Here is a 23,089-nt window from a genome sequence, read left to right as displayed (position 1 = left end):
AGTTCCTGGCACATTGTGGGCACTTGGTGAGTGTTTGGTAAATAAATGAGTTTCTAAAGGTCACAGACCTGTAAGTGGAGGACAAAATTTGAACCTGAGCCCTCGGTCTTGTCAGATGTGCTTGCCATGTTCTGTTATTGATACATGTGAAAATGATGGGCATGAGATAAGGCTTGAGTTGGCTTCTCAGTCTCCTTCATTTAATAACTGCTTTCCCAGTTGCAAAGAATTTATGACAGGATCTCATTTAATCTTTACCATGATCCTGTAAAGGTTGGAATTGTCCGTATTCTGCAGATGAAGAAACTGAGGCTTAGTGAAGTCCTTGCTTTAGAATCTGGAAGTAGAGAGTGACTGAGTAGGGACTCAGGCCCAGGCATTTTATCCTTAAGCGCATTCTTTTCTATTTATAGAAGCAACATAAAGTTTTATTTTAAAATGTTTTTTGAAGTGTATAAAGGATGACATTTTAAGGGAAAGCTAGTACAGGTTACAGCAAAAATTGTGAACGTGGAGTGTCACTGAAATTTAGAAAATCCTGTGCTATACCATAGCTGCCTCTTCCTGGGAAAACATTTTTTCATTCAGTGAATATTTATAAGTGCCCACTCTGTGCCAGGCATTGTTTTAGAGTCACATTGTCTAGTATGGTGATCACTCTGCACTGTTGAGCCCTGGAGTTAGGCTATGAATATAAAATATACACTAGATTTTTGAAGTCTTAGTATGAAGAAAAAAGGCAAAATATTTAATTGACTTTTAAAAATATTATAATACATGATACTGTAAATATAATAAGAATATTATACTTAAATGCTGAACTTGGCCAAAGGCCATCAGTACAAAGGCCAAGCACATAAAAAGAGAGGGAGGGACAGGGGAGGTCATAGCACTGGAAGCACAGTGGAATTGTAAGTTAGTAATAAAAGAGACAGGGATACAAATGATAGCATTTAAAGTTTATTGGGTTAAATACAATAGGATTGAAATTTCTTCTGTTTTTAGTTTTTCAAATGCTTCCTGAAAAATTAAAAATTATAGTGCACAGTGCTATTCTGAGCACCAGGACTATGTTACACAATGAAGGCAAAAACCCTTGCCCTTGTGGATCTTTAATTTTAGTGGTGAAAGGCACATGAACAAAATAACCAAGTAAAATGCACATTATGTTGTAATAAAGGAGGGAGGCGGAATGTGGAGTGTTGCCTGGCATTAAAATTTTATTTATTAATAAAGTAATAAATATTAGCTGTACCAGATCTTAGTTGTGGCACTGGGAACTTTCGTTGCAGCCCATGGGATCTTTAGTTGTGGTATTTGAACTCTCAGTTGGGGCATGTGGGATCTAGTTCCCTGACTGGGGATTGAACCTGGACCCGCTGCATTGGGAGCTCAGAGTCTTAGCCACTGGACCACCAGGGAAGTCTTGGCATTGCAATTTTGAAGAGAGTGCTTAGGAAGTCTTCCTGAGAAGGTTAACAGTTGAGTGAATATCTGAAGGAGGTGAGAGGAGCCAAGTGGCTAAATGGGGACACAGTGGTCCACGCAGAGGGAAGAGCAAGCTCGAAAGGATGGACCACCCCTGGCAGGTTGGTGGAGTGGCCAGGAGACCAGTATGATTGGAGTGGGAGGGTAAAGGGGAGGAATGGAGAGGATGAGGTCAGAGAGGCGTTGGGGGTAAAGGGAGAGATGAGCAGGTTGTGGGAACCTTGCAGACCACTGTGAGGATGTTCGTTTTCACTCAGAGTTGAGTTGGGCCCATTGGAGGATTTTGTGCAGTGGATTGGATACATTTCATCCTGTTTTTTAGCAGACTCATTCTGGGTGCCTTCTGGAGAAAGCAAAGAGGAGTGAGGTAGAAGCAGGGAGACAAGTTTAGAGGCTCCTGCCATGATCTAGGTGAAGGATGGGTGGGTGGCAGTGATGGAGGTGGCCAGCAGCGGTTGGGCGTGGGTTTATTTTGAAGTACAGCCAACAGGGGGTGTGGTTCAGTTCAGTCGCTCAGTTGTGTCCGACTCTTTGCGACCCCATGAATCGCAGCACGCCAGGCCTCCCTGTCCATCACCAACTCCTGGAGTTTACCCAAACCCATGTTCATCGAGTCGGTGTGGAGGGGATGTGAAAGGAAGAAAGAAGTCGTGGCAACATGATCTGTGGTTTGAACACGTGGAAGAATGGAGTTGCTACTAACTGAAACAGGAACACTGTAGGAGGAACAAGGCTGGGGCTCAATTTCGTTGACACTGATTATGAAATGCCCAGTGATGATGTCATGGGCAGTTCAATAGGGAAGTCCAGAGTCAGGCTGGGCTGGGGATGTCCTTGTGGAAGTGGTTAGCGTGAGGAGGTGAAGAGACTGGGCAAGGTCACTTAGGGCATAGTGTGGACATCATAGCCAGGAGGAGTGCTAGAACTTAAATTTTGAAGCAAAAATCTTGGTTTATACTAGCAGGTATTTTAAGCATTGCAGTGTGCCTTGGGGAGCTTGATTTTCTCTCCTCTTCACTTTTCATCTAAAGACCCTTTTGAAAAACCACAAACTAATGGGTTTCTTTTCTTCCTAAGGAGGCTACTCTTCCAAGCGTGTCTCTGTAGTGCCGCCGAAAATCAATTTGAGTTCCAGTTTTTGGAATTAGTTGGGCTTTCTGGGTTGGCAACCAATTTAGAGACCTCCAAGAAGGATGGGAAAGAGACAGACAGCCTGCAAGGATGGGTAATGGCTTTTTAATGTTGGAAATGTTGGTTCTACCTAAGAGGTATTGAATGCATGTTGTTGCCAGGCATCCTGCTGTTTTATAGATTTAAAACAAACAGGACCTCTCTGCGGCGAAGTGATCCATGCATGAGGTGGTGTAACGTAAGATGTGAAGGGGCTGACGTTTGAATCTTGGTCTTCTGAACTCAGGTCTGATGCTTCTGTCAGCAGGACCTGTGGTAGTGGATGCATGAATGTCAGCTTCCACTGGAATCAAGTCAGTGAACTGCTTTTGATTGACTTTGAGTCGCTTCAGACAATTTTAGACTCTTGAATTTCTGAGAGGTAGGGACAAAAGGGAAAATCGTGTTTCTCTTAAAAAGAACCAACTGAATCTTTTTGAGAAGGTTACAGTCCCCTGCTCCTGCTTCTCCCCCAGCAGCTTGAAAACAAACATTCAGTGCTTTCAGTCCCCATGTTAATCACTCCTTCCAGGAAAATACCAGATATCAAGACTTGGCAGCCCTGACCTAGGGCAGGTCCTCTTTCTGTGTCACCCATGCCTTTTGCTTCCTGTTTTGTCCTTGGAACCGCTTTCCAGTCTCCTCTCTCTGTTTTATTTAGGCCAGCTGTGCAGTTTGCAATTCCCCAGCCAGGGTTTGAACCTGGGCCACAGCAGTGAACACCCAGAATCCTAACCACTAGGCCACCAGGGAATATCCCTGTCTCTTTTATTACTAACTTACAATTCCACTGTGCTTCCAGTGCTATGACCTTCCCTGTCCCTCCCTCTCTTTTTATGTGCTTGGTCTTTGTATGGATGGCCTTTGGCCAAGTTCAGTTCCATTTGATTGCTTTTCAAGATGGGCCTTTGGAGGAGGAAGGGAACTCAATGCTGGACAGAGGAAAGAGGTCAAGAAAGAAGCGTAAGTGTTGGAAAAGCATCAGAGGGTGGAGGAAGGAGGAATCTTCTGAACAGACCTGTCTCATCCACATCTTTCAAGAAGTGGATACAGAGTGGATCTGTACTTATGAATAAGAAGCTCTGCCTGTTTCTACCTGTTTTTTAAAAAAATATTTATTTATTTATTTATTTTTGGCTGTGCTGGGTCTTCAGTGCTGCATGGGCTTTTCTTCAGTTGCGGTGAGTGGGGGCTACTCTCTAGTTGTCGCGAGCATGGACTTCTTACTGTGGTGCCTTCTCTTGTTGTGGAGCATGCACTCTAGAGTGTGTAGCTTCAATAGCTTCAGCTTGCAGGCTCTGGAGCACAGACTCGAGTTAGCTATGGCGCAAGGGCTTTGTTGCTCTGTGGCATGTGGCATCTTCCTAGATGAGGGATCAAACCCGTGTTTCCAGTACTGGCAGGCAGATTCTTTACCACTGAGGCACCAGGGAAGCCCTTCTACCTATTTTTTAATTAAAAATAAAATCTTAGCGCTGATGAGTTGTCTTTGCTCTTCCCTACCTCATCTGCTGTGTAAATTCTTCTGTCTCAAGATCAGTGTTCAGTGGTTCCTTGAGTCAAACCTGGGTCAAGAATTTCAGGAATCTCAGAGCTGGAATTTCAAAATCAAGAACACATTTAGCTTGTAGTAATCCTTAAAGAGCACTTGATAGTATTTGCTGGCTACTTTACCTGAACTCGTTTATTCGCTATGATCATCTTACAAGGTAAGTATTAAATGCTATCATTAGGTTCATGTCACAGACTAGGAAACTGAAATTTAGAGAGGATGAGAAGTAACTTGTCCAGTGCCACTTGATGGCTAGTGACTGATGAAGTAGTTTGTTTCCAAAAGATTTGCTTACTGGTCTAAAAGGTTCTTGCTGAAGTTGGCTGATGAGAATAATCAAATACTTCAGACACTGCAGGAACTGTCACTTGCTAAATCTGATGTGTGGTTGCTTTCTCCTGCCAAAAGCTCTCTGAGGATTTATTTAATGGGAGTCTCCTAGATCAAGATATCTGAGTCCCAGAGGGCAGGGGCCTCATGGCATTCTGTATTTCCAGGGCCTGGCACAGACCCGGGGCTCACCAGGGGTCTGTGAGCATCAATTGAAAGACTGACCCTGGCTCAGGACTGGTTGGGGTGAATCAAAGGGGTTTGGAATGGGTACAGTCAGAAGGCCAGATGCCCTCTTGCTGAAGGTGCCCTTGACAGTTATAGTCCCCTGCCATGACCCCTGCAGGTACCAAAAGCTGCCAATGCTAAGTGAGAGGTGTCAGTCACTCAGTTGTGTCCGAATCTTTATGAACCCGTGCTTCAAGAATCAACCTATCCTGGGAATTCCAGTGGTTAGGACTGGCACTTTCACTGTGGTGGTCCACGTTCAGTCCCTGGTCAGGGAAGTGAGATCCTGCAAGTTGTGCGGCCCAGCCAACTGCAACAACATAAGAATCAACCCATCCTAATAACACAAACATTGAGTTGTCCATTGGCTGATGAATGGGTAAACAAAATGCGGTCTGTTCTTACAAATGGAATGTTACTCAGCTAGAAAAAGGAATGAAATACTGATACTTGCTACAGTGTGGGGAACTTTGAAAACATTATGCTAATGAAAGAAACCAGATGCAAAAGACTACATATTGTTTGATTTCATTTATTTGAAATATCCAGAATAGGCAGATCCAGAGAGACAGAAGAGGTTAGTGGTTAGGGACAGGGGAGCAAAGATGAGTGAGAAGTGACTATTGGTTTCTTTTGGGGTGATGGAAATGTTCCAGAATTCAATAGTGGTGATGCTTGTACAACTCTCTGAATATACTAAAGCTCACCAAATTGTACACTTTAAAAGGGTGAACTTGTGGTACATGAACTATATTTCAACAAAAGCAAAGAGTCAACCATGCATTTTCATCTCTGTATTCTGTCCAGGTCAAGATTTTTTTTTTCTATTTTGATTGTACTGGGTCTTCGCTGTGGCACTTGGTCTTCTGTTGCTGTGGGGCATGGGCTCAATAGTTGCCCTGAAGCATGGGCGATCTTAGTTCCCCCAACCAGGAATTGAATCTGTGCCCCAAGCAGTGAAAGTGCGGAGTCTTAACCTCTGGATCGCCAGGGAATTCTCCAGTCACATCTCTTACCACTATCATCCTCTTTCTCTGCCCTCCAGCAGCACTGGCCCCCTTTTGTTCCTTACACTCTAAAGGCACCATCTCAAGAGCTTTTGTTCTTGCCCTTTTATCTGCCTGGAATGTTATTTATTTGGTTGCTTTGGGTCTTAGTTGCATCATGCAGGATCTTTTGTTGTGACGCACAGACTCTCTAGTTGTGGTGTTTGGGCCCAATAGTTCGATGCTCTGGCTTAGTTGTTCCATGTCATGGGAGATCCCTGCATAACAAGGTGGTTTCTTAACCACTGGACCACTAGGGAAGCCCCTGTCTGCTTGGCACGTTCTAAGGCAGATATCCTCAGTTCCCTTCTTCAGATCTTTGCTCAGAAGGGGAAACCCCCTTCTCAATGAGACTTGCCTTGTCTGCAACCTTTAAAATTTTACTTCCAGCTCCCATCACCAAATCCCTGTGTTCCTTCACTGCTTTGTTTTCCCCCATATCTCTTGTCCCTTCTCTAGTTCTCTTGTTTGTTTCCTATTTGACGTCGCCTCCCCACACACGCCATTTTCCTCAGTACCCATCTTTTACTGTATAAAGAAGCCAGTGGGTGGAGCTACATTTATTCCTTCTCTCATGCTCTTTCCTGGTAGCTCAGTGGTAAAGACTCTGTCTCCAATGCAGAAGACACAGGAGACTTGATTCGATCTCCGGGTCAGGAAGATCCCCTGGAGGAGGAAATGGCAACCCACTCCAGTATTCTTGCCAGGAAAACCTCATAGACAGAGGAGACTGGCAGGCTACAGTCCATGGGATTGCAAAGAGTCAGACATGACTGGGCATTCACACATGCACGCACGCACGCTCTTTCCTGTGTGTAGATATAAGTCTCTGACCTATAGCGTGTTCCTTCTTTCTGAGGAACTTCTTTTCAGCATTTCTGGCAGAGCAGGTTTTTGTTTGAGAACATAATTTTTTCTCCTTTACTTTGAATGGTAACTTCATTGGATAGAAAATTCTAGGTTGGTGGGTTTTTCCTTTTAACACTGTAAATATCCCATTGCATTCTCTTATTTCTTGTTTTTTAAATTTATTTTTTGATTTTTGTATTAAAAAGTCAAATTGACTTTGGTATTTTGATTCTTGTGAGCTTCCTGCATCTGTAGCTTGGTGTATGTTGTTAATTTTAGGAAATTATTGGCCATGTTACTTCAGATATTTCTTTTGCTCCATTCTCTCTTCTTCTAGTATTCCAGTTATGTGTATTTTATACCTTTTAAAATTGTCCTACGGTTCTTGGCAGTTTCTGTTTTTCCCTTTTTCTTTAATTCTTTTTTTTTTTTCTTTTTGCATTTTAGTTTGGAATGTTTCTGTTAATTTATTTCCAAGCTTACTGATTCTTTCCTCAGCCACGTCCAGGCTACTCATGGGCCCATCAAGGCCTTCTTCATTTCTGTTACTGTGTTCTGCATTTTCTTTGTATTCTTTCTTAGAGTTTCCATGTCTCTGCTTACTGTTACCCCTCTGTTTTTATGTGTTGTCTGCTTTCTCCATTAGAGCTCTTAAGATATTAATAATAGTTATTCTAAATTCCCTGTCTGATCATTCAAAAATCGATGTCATATCTGAGTCTAATTCTGATGCTTGCTTTGTCTCTTCACACTGTTTTTTCTTGCCTTTTAGAATAGCTTATAATTTCTAGTTGAAAGCCAGACGTGATGTATTAGGTAATAAGACCTGGGGTGAGTGAACAGGCTTTTATCTAGTTGGACGTTTTGTGTAATCTGGCTTGGAGTTGGCTTGTATTTAATGACTGAAGTAATTGAAGGTACCTGAAGCTCATGTTATGCTAGTATCCTTGTTTTTGTTTCCCTTGTATCTCTGGTCCTCCTTAAGAACTTTTTCTTAAATCGAGTGTATACCTTTTAGCTCTTTCAACTGTAATTCACTGTTATTGTTAATATTTTGGACCCTTGATATAGTGGCTGAGTGTGGGGGAGGGGAAGAGTTTTATAATTTTATGGTTGAATCTCGTTTTTCTGTTGGTGTTGGGCTGCGTGACTTGTGGGATTTTACTTCCCTGACCTGGGCTCTTGGCAGTGAGAGCACAGAGTCCCAACCACTGGACTACCAGGGAATTCCTGAAATCTGAGTCTGTTGGTGGGTCTCTGTCCCTGGGCTGTGACCTTTACCAGTGTTTAATTAATTAATTAATTATTCATTCATTTGGCTACATCTGATCTTAGCTGATCTACATTTGATCTAGATCAAATCCCTTATGAGTATACAGTAGAAGTGACAAATAGATATAGGGACTAGATCTGATAGAGTGCCTGATGAACTATGGACAGAGGTTCGTGACATTGTACAGGAGACAGGGATCAAGACCATCCCCATGGAAAAGAAATGCAAAAAAGCAAAATGGCTGTCTCAGGAAGCCTTACAGATAGCTGGGAAGAGAAGAGAAGCGAAAAGCAAAGGAAAAAAGGAAAGATATTCCCATCTGAATGCAGAGTTCCAAAGAATAGCAAGGAGAGATAAGAAAGCCTTCCTCGGTGATCAATGCAAAGAAATAGAGGAAAACAACAGATTGGGAAAGACTAGAGAGCTCTTCAAGAAAATTAGAGATACCAAAGAAACATTTCATGCAAAGATAGGCTCGATAAAGGACAGAAATGGTATGGACCTAACAGAAGCAGAAGATATTAAGAAGAGGTGGCAAGAATACACAGAAGAACTGTACAAAAAAGATCTTCACGAGCCAGATAATCACGATGGTGTGATTACTCACCTAGAGCCAGACATCCTGGAATGTGAAGTCAAGTGGGCCTTAGAAAGCATCACTACGAAAAAAGCTAGTGGAGGTGATGGAATTCCAGTTGAGCTATTTCAAATCCTGAAAGATGATGCTGTGAAAGTGCTGCACTCGATATGCCAGCAAATGTGGAAAACCCAGCAGTGGCCAGAGGACTGGAAAAGATCAGTTTTCATTCCAATCCCAAAGAAAGGCAATGCCAAAGAATGCTCAAACTACCGCACAATTGCACTCATCTCACATGCTAGTAAAGTAATGCTCAAAATTCTCTAAGCTAGGCTTCAGCAATACATGAACCGTGAACTTCCAGATGTTCAAGCTGGTTTTAGAAAAGGCAGAGGAACCAGAGATCAAATCGCCAATATCTGCTGGATCATCGAAAAAGCAAGCGAGTTCAAGAAAAACATCTATTTCTGCTTTATTGACTTTGCCAAAGCCTTTGACTGTGTGGATCACAAGAAACTGTGGAAAATTCTGAAAGAGAAGGGAATACCAGACCCTCTGACCTGTCTCTTGAGAAACCTGTATGCAGGTCAGGAAGCAACAGTGAGAACTGGACATGGAACAACAGACTGGTTCCAAATAGGAAAAGGAGTACGTCAAGGCTGTATATTGTCACCCTGCTTATTTAACTTCTATGCAGAGTACATCATGAGAAACGCTGGGCTGGAAGAAACACAAGCTGGAATCAAGATTGCTGGGAGAAATATCAATAACCTCAGACATGCAGATGACACCACCCTTATGGCAGAAAGTGAAGAAGAACTAAAGAGCCTCTTGATGAAGGTGAAAGAGGAGAGTGAAAAAGTTGGCTTAAAGCTCAACATTCAGAAAACTAAGATCATGGTATCTGGTCCCATCACTTCATGGGAAATAGATGGGGAAACAGTGGAAACAGTGTCAGACTTTATTTTTTGGGGCTCCAGAATCACTGCTGTTGGTGATTGCAGCCATGAAATTAAAAGACGCTTACTCCTTGGAAGGAAGGTTATGACCAACCTAGATAGCATATTGAAAAGCAGAGACATTACTTTGCCAACAAAAGTCCATCTAGTCAACGCTATGGTTTTTCCAGTGGTCATATATGGATGTGAGAGTTGGACTGTGAAGAAAGCTGAGCACCGCAGAATTGATGCTTTTGAACTGTGGTGTTGGAGAAGACTCTGGAGAGTCCCTTGGACTGCAAGGAGATCCAATCAATCCATCCTAAAGGAGATCAATCCTGGGTGTTCATTGGAAGGACTGATGTTGAAGCTGAAACTCCAATACTTTGGCCACCTCATGCGAAGAGTTGACTCATTAGAAAAGACCCTGATGCTGGGAAGGATTGGGGGCAGGAGGAGAAGGGGATGACAGAGGATGAGATGGCTGGATGGCATCACCGACTCAATGGACATGGGTTTGGGTAAACTCCGGGAGTTGGTGATGGACAGGGAGGCCTGGCGTGCTGCAATTCATGGGGTCGCAAAGAGTCGGACATGACTGAGCGACAGAACTGAACTGATCTTAGTTGCAACACTCAGGATCTTTAGTTGCAGCATGTGGGGTCTAGTTCCCTGACCAGGCTTGGGAGCCAGGCCTACCTACCTGCATTGGGAATGTGGAGTCTAAGCCATTGGACTCCCAGGGAAGTCCCTGAACACAGTTTTTGTGAAATAACACTTTCCTTTATGTATGATGTACTTTTATATTTTCTACTCTGTTATTTTATATTTTAAAAAGTGCTTGTTGAGATTTACATAGAGGTTAAGTTCAGAAGACAATGTTTTTTATTTTTTAAGGAAATGTGGGTAGATCTACCACACTTACTTCCAGCTTCCTTTTCTCCCAATAAATCCATCACTCCCTTGAATAATGAGATTTTTTATGCATCTATAACCTTTAGTAATATTTTAGCATGTTCTCCCTTCTCCCTCTGCCTGTCCCACATTTATGCTAACTCAGTTTTCTTGGGAATGACTTGAATGCAAATACTTTCATCACTTTTAGCAGGGGAAAAATTTACTTGAGCATGTAAAGGGTCATTTAGTTGTGTTGCTTAGACAGGCAAAGTGTAAAATCTGGATCTCAGGTTTCATAAACTTCCTAAAGTGGGTGTTAGGAGTTTGGACCTCATGCCCATTAGAACCATGTCCAATATGGGGCTCTGAGACAGAAATTGTAGGTACTTTGGGGTAAGGATCTGACTTCTTCAGTAGTGATGGTTATTTGTCTTTATACATGAATCGGAAAGGTTCAATTCAAGATACCTACCTTGTAGTTTCAGAGTGGTATCTTGCTAATGGATCTGGAGAGACAGACAAAGCCCTGCATAAATAACATGAGTTATTGTTAGTAAACAGTGGACTGTAATTATGAAAGACATTAGAGAAAGAAAACATGGTGGTCTCATCTATTTCTACTGCTTTCCCTGTTGGTTTTGTTCTGAGCTGCCTTTGGAATTTATCTGATTGATTTTGTTTTCAGGCCATGAAGTATAGATCAAGAGGTTTGGTCTTCCTCCCATTTAACAGAACATGTGAGGGCTTTGAGTTTCATCCTCCAGAATTCTCTCGAGTTCCGTCCAAAGGCTAAAAACAGCTAAGGCTCAGGAAGAACAAGCTAGTTTAAAAACTACACTCAGTTGAGTTGCTTTAGGAGAAAACGAGTCCCAGTAGATATAAAGATTTTTAAATTATTCTTTTCTTTTTAAAGTCTACAAATGATGGATTTCCAACTTTTAGTGCTTGAACTTCTGTTACTAAAAGCCCTGAGGCTTAATTTACAATCATTAATCTTTCCTTCATTACTCAAGATATCATCTTTTTTTTCCTCCTTATGAAAAAAAGATCAAACATATGCAGTGGTTCAGAGAGTAAGATAACAAACAGTCATAAAAGCCACCATCTGGATTTAATGAATATTAACATTTTGCCATATTTGCTTCAATACTTTTTCCTTTAAAGAATGAAATGTGGCAGATACAGTTGAAGTTCCCTTGCTCTGTCTCTGTTTGCGCCAGTTCCCCTGCTCCCTCCTCTGCTTCCCCAGAGGTAACTTCTGTCCTCAGCTTGATGTGGTTCCTTCACATCCATGCTTCTGTACTTTTATTCCCTTTATGTGTGTCCACAACAGTAGACAAACTTGTTTTGTGTATACCAATGGCAAATGTATACCAATGACATTGTCCTATTGGTATGCTGATACTTTTTTTTCTTAGTTCTAGTATTATAGTTTGGTGTTTGTGTGTGTAGGCTGAATTCCTATATTTCAAGAAGTATATAGCCTTGCATTTTATATCTATTTCACAATTTATTCATTCCTCTCACTGTTGGGCATTTGTGTTATTTACAAATGTTTGCTGTTATAAACATTGCCGTGTTGAACATTTTAAACATGGTTTCTCCTGCACTGGTTGGAAGATTTTCCCCTCGGCAAATACCTAGGAGTGGAATCCTGGGAGGTGCATTTATTGTTGTTGTTCAGTCTCGTAGTCGTGTCCGACTCTCTGCGACCCCATGGACTGCAGTAGGCCTGGCTTCCCTGTCCTTCACCATCTCCTGCGGCTTGCTCAAACTCACATCCATTGAGTCGGTGATGCCATCCAACTACCTCGTCCTTTGTCGGCCCCTTCTCCTCCTGCCTTCAATCTTTCCCAGCATCAGGGTCTTTTCTAATAAACTAGCTCTTTGCATCAGGTGGCCAAAGTATTGGAGCTTCACCTTCAGCATCAGTCCTTCCAGTGAATATTCTGGATGCATCTTTAACTCAATTAGAGGTTGCCAGATACCATCTAATTTGCACTGCTTCCAGAAGTATGGATGGAAGGAGTTGTCATTAAGACACAGAACAGAATTGAGGGCAAGTGTCAGAAGCTCAATTTTGTCAATGGACAAAGAGGACCTGAGGTCCAAGGGTGAGGTTCATACTGGACACACGCATTTGGGATTGTCCACAAAGAGATGGTAGCTGAAACCATAAGATGTGCTGAGATAACCAAGGGGAGATGTGCAAGGGCTAAGCTGTGGGACACTCGGGTGGCTGAAGGTTCGGAAGCAGAGAAGGAGCCAATGAAGGAGGCTGAGAAAAAGCAGCCTAAGAGTCAGGAAGAGAATCAGGCAGCTGTGGTGTCCTGGAAGAGACCAGAGGAGAAAGCATTTCAAGGAAGAGTCATCCATCCATTGTGTCTGAAGCTGCCAGTAGGTCATCTAAGACAAGGATTGAGAATTCACTATTGGATTTAGTCTTGATAAGAATAGTTGCAGTATTGTATTCCTATATGTTACCCATAATATTTCAGAAGTTTCCACTGCTGCTTTACATTTAAGATCGAAGTAAAAATGCCTGTTACAGACTAGTCTAGAAAAACAACTGGCCCCTTAAAAATTTTTTTGGACTGAATATATCTCATAAAGAAGGCAAATGGTTTTGTTTTGTTTTGCTAAAATCTTGAAGCATAGAATTCATCTGTGGAAAATGTCAAAGTCGATGTGACTTAGCTGTAGCTACATTTAATTCTCAAACAAAGGACTTCCATTCTTAGAATAATATGGTGCATTCATAACCACGTTTTAAGGCTAAACAGCTCTTCAGAAGGAGTTAAGAGGAGAGATCAGATACAAATAGAATGAAAGAAGGTACAAATGATGTTGACTAGAATAGGAATTTCATAGTGTTCTTTTTTTTAAATTGGGGTATAATTGCTTTACAGAGTTGTATTAGTTTCTGCTGTACAATGAAGTGAACCAGCTTTATATATACATATATCCTCTCCCTCTTGACCCCCTCCATCCCAATACTTTGGCCATCTGATGCAAGGAACTGACTCATTAGAAAAGACCTTGATGCTGGGAAAGATTGAGGGCAGGAGGGGAAGGGGACAACAGGGGATGAGATGGTTGGATGACATCACCGACTCAATGGACATGAGTTTGAGCAAGCTCTGGGAGTTGGTGATGGACAGGGAACCCTGGCGTGGTGCAGTCCATTGGGTCACAGAGTCAGACACAACTGAGAGACTGAACTACTGAACTGAACTGATCCCACCCATGTAGGTCAGCACAGAGCACTGAGCTGAACTCCCTGTACTGTATAGCAGGTTCCCACTAGTGATCTATCTTACACATAGTAGTGTATCAACTCCAGTCTCCCGGCTCATCCCCTCCCCCCACCCCATGTCCGCACATCTGTTCCCTATGTCCACGTCTCTATTCCTGCCTTACAAATAGGTTCATCTGTACCATTTTTCTAGATTCCACATATATGCGTTAATATACGATATTTGGTTTTCTCTTTTAGCCCTACTTCACTCTGTATGACAGCCTCTAGGTCCATCCATGTCTCTACAAATAGAATATTACTCAGCCAGAAAAAGGGATGAAATTGGGTCATAGTGGGTGTTTTTTCTTTTTTAAATAAGATTTATTTATTTATTTTTGGTTGTACTGGGTCTTCATTGCTGCACACAGGCTGCACAAGAGTGAGTGGGGGCTATTCTTCATTGTGGACCACCAGGGAAGCCCCAGTCATAGTGTTTTTACAGTAGCTGTTCTTGAGTGTGGTCCTCAGGCCCCTGGTGGCCCCTCAAGACTTTTAGGGTTTTGCAGGGTCAAAGCTATTCTCATGATAACTTTGCCTTCTTTCACTGTGACACATCCAGACTCATGGTGCAAAAGCAAAGGTCAGTGAACGTGTTGGTGCCATAGTGTAAATCAGGGCAGTGCAACCAGCCCGGGCTACTGTCATGGTGCCCGACCCACTCAGGAAAGAGGAAAGAAAAAGCCAGTTTCACTTGAAAATGTGCTCAATGAAGCAGTAAAATGACTAATATTCTGTGTGATGAAAATGGAAAATATGCCTAAAACACCTTTTCCAGTGTACCGCAGTATAATGGTTGTGTTGGGAAAAAGCACTTGTATGATTGTTTGAATCGAGAGCGAAATTGTATAGTTGCTTTTCTCATGAAATACCATTTTTGCTTTATAAAAAAAATCAACAGACAAACTAATGTTAATAGATTTGGTTGTTTGGCAGATATTTTCCTGAAGATGAATGAAGTGGGCCTGTCACTTCAAGGAAAACAACTGACGGTACTTGTTGCCAATGATAAAATATGAGTTTTAAGTGAAATTAGAAATTTTGGGACCCTTGCATCTACCACAAAGAGCTTGGCAGCATCCTAATGCTCAAAAACTTGTCTGATGAGATCAGTGGTGACATTCACAAATGGGATTTATTTGGATAGAGTGTGATGAAACATGTCAACATTTGGACTATCTACAGGCCTCAGTGAACCAATATTTTCCAAATGACGATGTTATGCAATTATATAAGAGTAAAAAGATCCATTCAGAAGGCAAGATAGACTTCTGCTTCTAGCCAAGATGGAGCGACGGGTATGCCTTATGGCTGATGTTGTCAATCAGGAATGATTTTATGTGCTCATTAGCCTGGTTCATGTGCACATGCAGGTGATCACGGGGTAGTTGACTGAGTAACTGTGGGGCTTTGGAATCAGAAGATGTAGATTGAATCCTGGCCTGTCACTTCCTTGTCCAATAGGCATATTTATTGGTATATCTTCTTTAGAGAAATGTTTATTAAAAGCTCCTGGCTGTTTATTTATTTTTGGCTGGACCAAGTCTTTGTTGTGACATGGGCTTTCTCTAGTTGTGGCAGGCAGGTTTTTCTTGTGGACCACGGACTCTAGAGCTCGAGGGCTCAGTAGTTGTGGTGTGTGGGCTTAGTTGCCCTGCGGCATGTGGGGTTTTAGTTCCCCTGCTGCAGCTGCTGCTAAGTCGCTTCAGTTGTGTCCGACTCTGTGCGACCCCATAGATGGCAGCCTACCAGGCTCCCCTGTCCCTGGGATTCTCTAGGCAAAAACACTGGAGTGGGTTGCCATTTCCTTCTCCAATGCACGGAAGTGAAAAGTGAAAGTGAAATCGCTCAGTCGTGTCCGACTTGTAGCGACCCCATGGACTGCAGCCTACCATGCTCCTCAGTCCATGGGATTCTCCAGGCAAGAGTATCGGAGTGGGGTGTCATTACCTTCTCTCTTAGTTCCCCTACTTTTTTTTTTTAATTGTTGAACTGTGACTTTATTTTTAGAGATATTATTTTAGGCTCTCTCTCCTTAAGATTCGGATGTAGCAGTGCTGTGTCCTTCTCAGCTCATCCAAGTCATACCCAGATTCAGTAGTCAATGCAAGAGAGACAGACAGACATCACTTGGCCGGTAGCAGCATGGCTGCTGATGGCTGCAGTTGCTTGGATGTTGCTATTTTCTTGCTTCTGTCTCTTTAAACTCAGATATTAAAATTGAGCTCAGTTCCTCAGTCTCTTATCACATGTCCTCTAAACCTACTGCTGTGTTTGTCTTTCAGTGTCCTGGTGATGACATGGCATCTGCCAGCTCCAGCCGGGCAGGGGTGGCCCTGCCTTTTGAGAAGTCTCAGCTTATCCTGAAAGGTGAGTGGCATGGTATGAAGTTTATCATTTAAGGCCCAGCCCCATCTTTGGGAAAGAGGTAGAATTATACCACATCTTGGCTTATGAGCAAAACTATTCATTCTTACAGAGTTGTCATATTATAGCTGGAATTCTTAATTTTTTTTAGAATTAAATTAAAACATTTTTTTTGGCTGCACCGTGGCATATAGGGTCTTAGTGTCCTGACCAGGGATTGAAATTGCACCCCCTGCATTGGAAGTGTGGAGTCTTAAGCACTGAATTACCATGGAAGTCCCCTAAAGTTGGAATTCTTGCAGAGGAAGGAAAAAAAGGAACTTTTTGGAAGAATTATACAAAATGGCAGTTCCTTCCCTCCCCAGGGCTCTTTTCTATTTACACTCATCCCTTTGGTGAGTTCATCCAACCTTTTCACTTTAAGATGTCACCAATAATAACATTACTGCCACAGTTTTACCTCCAGCCTGGCCTTGTTTCTGACCTCCAGGTTTGTATATCCAGTAGCCCATTTGTCATCTCCACCTGAATGCTTAGTAAACATCCAAAATGTGACACGCCTGCAACTGACCTCCTGATTTCTTTTTTTCCTTAAAATCCTGTATTCAGCAAATATGCTTGTGTCTACCCTCAAAACATGGGCCATGTTCAGCCACTTCTCACCACCCACACCGTCCCACCAGCTGGCATCATCTCCACCTTAGATTAAGGCAGAAGCCTCCCAACCTGGCTTCCTGCTTCTTTCCCTTGCCCCACTTCATTCTGTTGATCACACAACAACCTGTGATCTCCTTAAAATGGAAGCCAGCTCCTGTCACTCCTCTGCTCAAACACATTAAGGACTGTCTCCCTCATTCAGCGTACAAGTTGAAGATCCCACATGATACGACCCCTGCCACTCCTCATTTCCTGTTCCACGCTTACTCCGCTCTGGCTAGACACACAGGTCCATATGGACCTCCTTTGCTATTCATTGCCCCTGCCAGGCACACTCCCACCCCTAGGCCTTTGCACTTGCTGTCCTCTTTGAGTGAAATAACCATTTTGGCCCAGTTATCTACCTGGTCTACATCCTTACTTTCTGCAGGTCTTTACCCCAAAGTCATCCTGTTCAACTAGGCCTTCCCTGACTCCCCCATCTGAAGACTCCTTACCTTGATTTCCTCATGTCTCTCCTCTTTTTGCTACTTTATCTTTTTCTTCTCAGCCCCTGGTAATATTTAACATTCTACCTATTTTATTTTTTTACGCTGCAGAGGGTCTTAGTTATGGCACCCGGGAGAAGGATTAGAGTGAACTGCCAGGGTTTTGAATTTGAGATTACAGCTTGTACTGCCTTAACTAATAATTAGCAGGACTAGGTCAAAACAGAGGCCTGCCCATGGAAACTGGCAATATCCTGAGGTCCCTGTTTTGGGGCCATGTTATTCAGGAGCACAACAACACTGACTTCTAAGGTTTCTCTACTGCCTTTCCCCAGTGTGTATTTTCTTACTAGTGTGGCGAGAACTAACTTGATAATACAGGTGCATCTCATCATACATGCACTTAACCTATCAGAGAAGGCAATGGCACCCCACTGCAGTACCCTTGCCTGGAAAATCCCAGGGACGGAGGAGCCTGGTAGGCTGCAGTCCATGGGGTCGCAAAGAGTCGGACACGACTGAGCGACTTCACTTTCACTTTTCACTTTCATGCATTGGAGAAGGAAATGGCAACCCACTCCAGTCTTCTTGCCTGGAGAATCCCAGGGATGGCGAAGCCTGGTGGGCTGCCGTCTATGGGGTTGCAGAGTCGGACACGACTGAAGCGACTTAGCAGCAGCAGCAGCAACCTATAGGAACTTGGTAATACCGACCAGGAAAATGGTGGGGGAAAGAGAGAAGGATAAAAACAACCATTTAAACAGTGTGGGTGGTTCTTCCTCCTGTGTGTTTCATGGATGGAGCCTCAGGTGTAATTCGGGAACTGTGGCCGGCTGTCCCCTCTATCCGCCTTAGTTCTCTGTGCCTCTCCATAGTGCGGCCCTAGAGATTTTTAAAAAACTGTATCAGAGTGTAGTTGATTTACAATGTTGTGTTGGTTTCAGGTGTACAACAAAGTGAATCGGTTATACATAAACATATATCCACTCTTTTTTTTCCTTTTAAATTAATTTCTTTATTTTAATTGGAAACTAATTATAATATTATGGTGGTTTTTGTCATACATCAACATGCATCAGCCATGAGTGTTCATGTGTCCCCCCATCCTGAGCCCCTCTCCCACCTCCCTCCCCACCCCATCCCTCTGGGTTGTCCCAGAGCACCGGCTTTGAGTGCCGTGCTTCATGCATCGAACTTGCACTGGTCATCTATTTTACATATGGTAATATACATGTTTCAATGCTGTTCTCTCAAATCATCCCACCCTTGCCTTCTCCCACAGAATTCAAACGTCTGGTCTTGACATCTGTGTCTCTTTTTCTGTCTTGCATATAGGGTCGTCATTACTGTCTTTCTAAATTCCATATATATGTGTTAATATGCTGTTTGACGTTTCTCTTTCTGACTTACTTCACTTTGTATAATAGGCTCTAGTTTCATCTACCTCATTACAGCTGACTCAAATGCATTATTTTTTATAGCTGAGTAATATTCCATTGTGTATATGTACCACAGCTTCCTTATCCATTCTTTCTGCCCACGGACATCTAGGTTGCTTCCATGTCCTAGTTATTGTAAACATTGTTGCAAAGAACATTGGAGGTACATGTGTCTCTTTCACTTCTGGTTTCCTTGGTGTGTATGCCCAGCAGTGGGATTGCTGGGTCATTTGGCAGTTCTATTTCCAATTTTTTAAGAAATCTCTACACTGTTCTCCATAATGGCTGTACTAGTTTGCATTCCCACCAGCAGCATAAGAGGGTTCCCTTTTCTCCATACCCTCTCCAGTATTTATTGTTTGTAGACTTCTTGATGGCAGCCATTCTGACCAGTGTGAGATGGTACCTTATTGTGGTTTTGATTTGCATTTCTCTGATAATGAGTGATGTTGGGCATCTTTTCATGTGTTTGTTAGCCATCTTTGGAGAAATATCTGTTTAGTTCTTTGGCCCACTTTTTGATTAGGTCATTTATTTTTCTGATATTGAGTTACATGAGCTGCTTATATATTTTAGAGATTAATTGTCAGTTGTTTCATTTGCTATTATTTTCTCTCATTCTGAAGGCTGCCTTTTCACCTTGCTTATAGTTTTCTTTGTTGTGCAAAAGCTTTTAGGTTTAATTAGGTCCCATTTGTTTATTTTTGTTTTTATTTCCATTACTCTGGGAGGTGGATCATAGAGGATCTTGCTGTCATTTGTATCAGAAAGTGTTCTGCCTATGTTTTCCTCTAATAAGAGTTTTATAGTTTCTGGTCTTACATTTAGATCTTTAATCCATTTTGAGTTTATTTTTGTGTATGGTGTTAGAAAGTGTTCTAGTTTCATTCTTTTACAAGTGGTTGATCAGTTTTCCCAGCACCACTTGTTAAAAGGATTGTCTTTTTGCCATTTTTTTTTTTTTTTGCCTCCTTTGTCAAAGATAAGGTATCCATAGGTACATGGGTTTATCTCTGGGCTTTTTATTTTGTTCCACTGATCTATATGTTTGTCTTTGTGCCAGTACCATACTGTCTTGATGACTGTAGCTTTGTAGTATAGTCTGAAGTCAGGCAGGTTGATTCCTCCAGTTCCGTTCTTTCTCAAGATTGCTTTGACTATTCAAGGTTTTTTGTGTTTTCATACAAATTGTGAAATTATTTGTTCTAGTTCTGTGAAAAATACCATTGGTAGCTTGATAGGGATTGTATTCAATCTGTAGATTGCGTTGGGTAGTATACTCATTTTCACTCTACTGATTCTTCCAATCCATGAACATGGTATATTTCTCCATCTATTTGTGCCATCTTTGATTTGAAAAAATATGGAATGCCTCACGAATTTGCATGTCATCCTTGTGCAGGGGCCACGCTAATCTTAGTATACAGGCTGCTAAAGTGAGCACTATCCACTCTTTTTAAAGATTCTTTTCCTATATAGGTCATTACAGAGTACTGAGTAGTATTCCCTGTGCTATACCGTGGGTCTTTATTAGTTATCTATTTTATATATAGTATGTATATGTGTCAATCCCAATCTCCCAGTTTACCTTTCCCCCAGTCCTAGAGTTTTAAGATCTAGTTTTTAAAGATACCAAGGCCCTCAAATGTAAGCCAACTATTTTATCTGATATTTAGCTGAAGGAACACCAAAAACTGCACAGCAAAGCAGAAATCTGACTGTTTAGAATCTATTGAAGGATAATATGCCACCCTCTCTTCTGTTGTCTTCCTAAGAGCTCTTCAGGGATGTCATTTTGGAAATATGTGATTTTTACCTTATTTATTCACTTTAAAATTTAAATCCTATGTGAAGATGTAATTCCATGTATAAGAAACTGGCATTTTATGTTTCCTCAAATAGTAAATAAACTCTAGATGAATGTGAGACCTTTATTTTGACTTATCTTTTAAGAACAAGAAAGATTCAAAATACCATTTTAAGCATTCAAAATTAATTATAAATTATTGAAAGGAAATGTATCTTTACAGTGAAGTGACCTGGCTAACTGGGCCCACATTAACCACAGGGTCAAAATTAGCGTCCCCAGTAAGGGGATTGCCTGGTGTATACAGTAAGTCTGCACCCTAACCTGCGTGGTTAGTATTCTTGCCAAAAATGTTTAATGTGCATCTAACCATGAGGGAACAATCAGAAAAATGCAGGATTCAGTGCGTTCTATGAGACATCTGGTGGAAGTCTTTAAAAATCATTGTCATGGAAGAAGAAGGGATTGCATTCTAGATGTTAAAAGATTAAGGAGACAGCAACCAAAAACAATTTATGCATCTTGATTGGATCCTGGGTTGGGGGAAAAACAGCTTTAAAAACATATTTAGAACAGTTGGGGAAATTTGAATATGGAATGGATATGAAATGAAGGAGGGAGTGACTACATTTTTTTTTAGGTATGACAGTGGTCAGCTGGAGGTGGGCTGAGAGAATGTCCTTGTTGTTAGCCGTTGCTTTCTGAAAGTAATTTGGGCTGATCTGTCACGAGGTCTACAAATTACTTTCAAATAGTTTACCAAAAAATTAAAATATGTGGATATATATGTATATATGTACACATACAGACAAAGATGTCATACATCTGCATCTTGTTCTATCCAATAGGTTAGAAAGTATAGCCACAAAGAACTATTTACATTAAAATTAAAATTAAGTAAAATTGAAAGCTCAAATCCTCAGTCTCACTAGCATAGTTCAAGTGGCTTGTAGCCATGTGTATCTTGCAGCAGTGCATTGAACAGTGATAGGTGGATATTTTCATTGTAGAAGTTCTCTGGGTAACATTGGTGATGGTCACAGAGAGGGGGAAAAAGTGAATGTGGCAAAAAGATAACAATTGGTGAAGAATATGCAATTAGTTTTCTTCAATTTTTCTGTAAATTGGAAACTTCATGGTAAAACCACTAATTACACTATGTGATCTAAGCTTGTATCCAGGACTAGAAAAAAGTCTTTCCTTTTCTTGCTATAATGGACATCGATAAGATAATTGGCAAAATTTGAATAAGATCTGTACCCTAAATAATAGTATTAAAGAATGTTGAATTTCCTAATGTTGATAATTATACTATGTTTCTGTTAGAAAATGTCTTAGTTATTAGAAAAGACACACTGAAATGTTTGGGACTAAAGGGGCGTAGTGTCTACAACTCACTCTTAGAGTTTTAGTTAAAAATGAATATGTGTATGAGAGAAAATCAAGGGAGAAAAAGAGAATGATAAAGCAGATACAGTAAGAAGTTAATGTTTGGTGATTCTGGTTGAAAGGTTTATAAGAATTCTTTGTATTAGTCTCACAACTTTTCTAAATGTCTGAAATTATATATATGTGTGTGTATATATATATACACACACATTATATATATTTTAAGTAAATACTAAAAAACAAGGACCAGAACTTCTCTGGTGGTCCAGTGGCTAAGACTCTTTGTCCCCAGTGCAGGGAGCCAGGGTTCCATCTCTGATCAGGGAACTAGATCCCACATGCTGCAACTAAGACCTGGTGCAGCCAAATAAATACGTATTTAAACAAACAAAAAACAAGGGCCGAAAGGAAACATGATGGCAGAGTTCACAGAACTGGCCTGGGAACTGGGAGACTTGGTTCAAGGGTGAGCACTGCTCTGACTAGCTCCATGATTTTGGATACATTGTCTTACCTCTCTGGATCTTAGTTGGCCCAACTGTTAAATAAAAGGCTTGAACTTGTTGATTTCAAAGAAACTGTCTCGCTCAAAATGGTAGGACTCTGCAAGTAGTCCCTTTTTTCTTTTTAGATTTAAGGGTCTGCATGCAGAGCTACTCTCTTACCACTAGGTGGCCTCAGTTAACCTCGATCTTTGTGTGGCGTGGTCTCATTTTCCCACTCTGGGCCACGTTTCCCAGCACCACAACCTTTTTTCCTAGGACCATCCGTTGTTGCTTCTGAAACTTCACCACAGCTTTGTTGCTGTTGTTCCTTGATTTCTCTCTTCTGTTTTTTGGGGCCTGGAGAAGACAAGGATTGCTAGAAGAGAATCAGAGGTGGCTTTACCCTGTCCCAGGTTGTGGACCCTTGTAGGACTGTCACCCCTCAGAAGGATCTGGGAGAGAGAAGTATGCTAACTTTTGGTGGGAGCTCAGGCTCAGGCAGTCTTGTCATCACTGGTGAGGATTGTCAGTTATATCTTCTGATTTGGGGCATAGGATAGAAGCCGTGTAGATGGGTTTTGTCCTAGTGACCTGGAGTTTCCACTGTGGCTGATACATAGTACAAAAGGAGCTTGTCTAGCATCCAGCCCTGGACATATGCTTGCTTAGGTGTTACTGAGTCCCAGGCTAGCCGGTACTGCGTGAGCATCAGAAATGCTGCCACACAAAGGAAACGAACAACAGAGGAAATGCACATGGTTAACAAGTACATGGAAAAAATATTCAATCCGGCTAGTGACTGAAGAAACAAATA

At 41.7% G+C, this 23,089-nt stretch overlaps 1 protein-coding gene and 1 pseudogene across 24 annotated transcripts in view; one reads left to right on the top strand and one right to left on the bottom strand.

Annotated features, from left to right (window-relative positions):
- The window catches only part of WWP2 (WW domain containing E3 ubiquitin protein ligase 2), a 182,765-nt gene that overhangs the window by 38,393 nt on the left and 121,283 nt on the right, over positions 1 to 23,089 (top strand). For 23 of the 24 annotated variants that reach the window (XM_081512580.1, XM_081512595.1, XM_081512588.1 and 20 more), the window contains one exon: positions 15,929 to 16,013. In XM_081512580.1, coding sequence (XP_081368706.1) covers positions 15,944 to 16,013 — 70 coding nt within the window. In that variant the 5' untranslated portion in view covers positions 15,929 to 15,943. Of the gene's footprint in view, positions 1 to 3,558; positions 3,622 to 15,928; positions 16,014 to 23,089 lie in introns of all 24 variants that reach the window. The other variant, XM_081512574.1, reaches the window with a different exon arrangement.
- On the bottom strand, positions 19,952 to 20,047 carry LOC145515945 (U6 spliceosomal RNA; annotated as a pseudogene).

This window comes from Giraffa tippelskirchi, chromosome 7, assembly GCF_054371585.1.
Source record: "Giraffa tippelskirchi isolate mGirTip1 chromosome 7, T2T-mGirTip1v1.2.pri, whole genome shotgun sequence".
NCBI lineage: Eukaryota > Metazoa > Chordata > Mammalia > Artiodactyla > Giraffidae > Giraffa > Giraffa tippelskirchi.
Note: the sequence above shows the minus strand (reverse complement) of the source record. Positions and strands in the feature narration are given on the sequence as shown.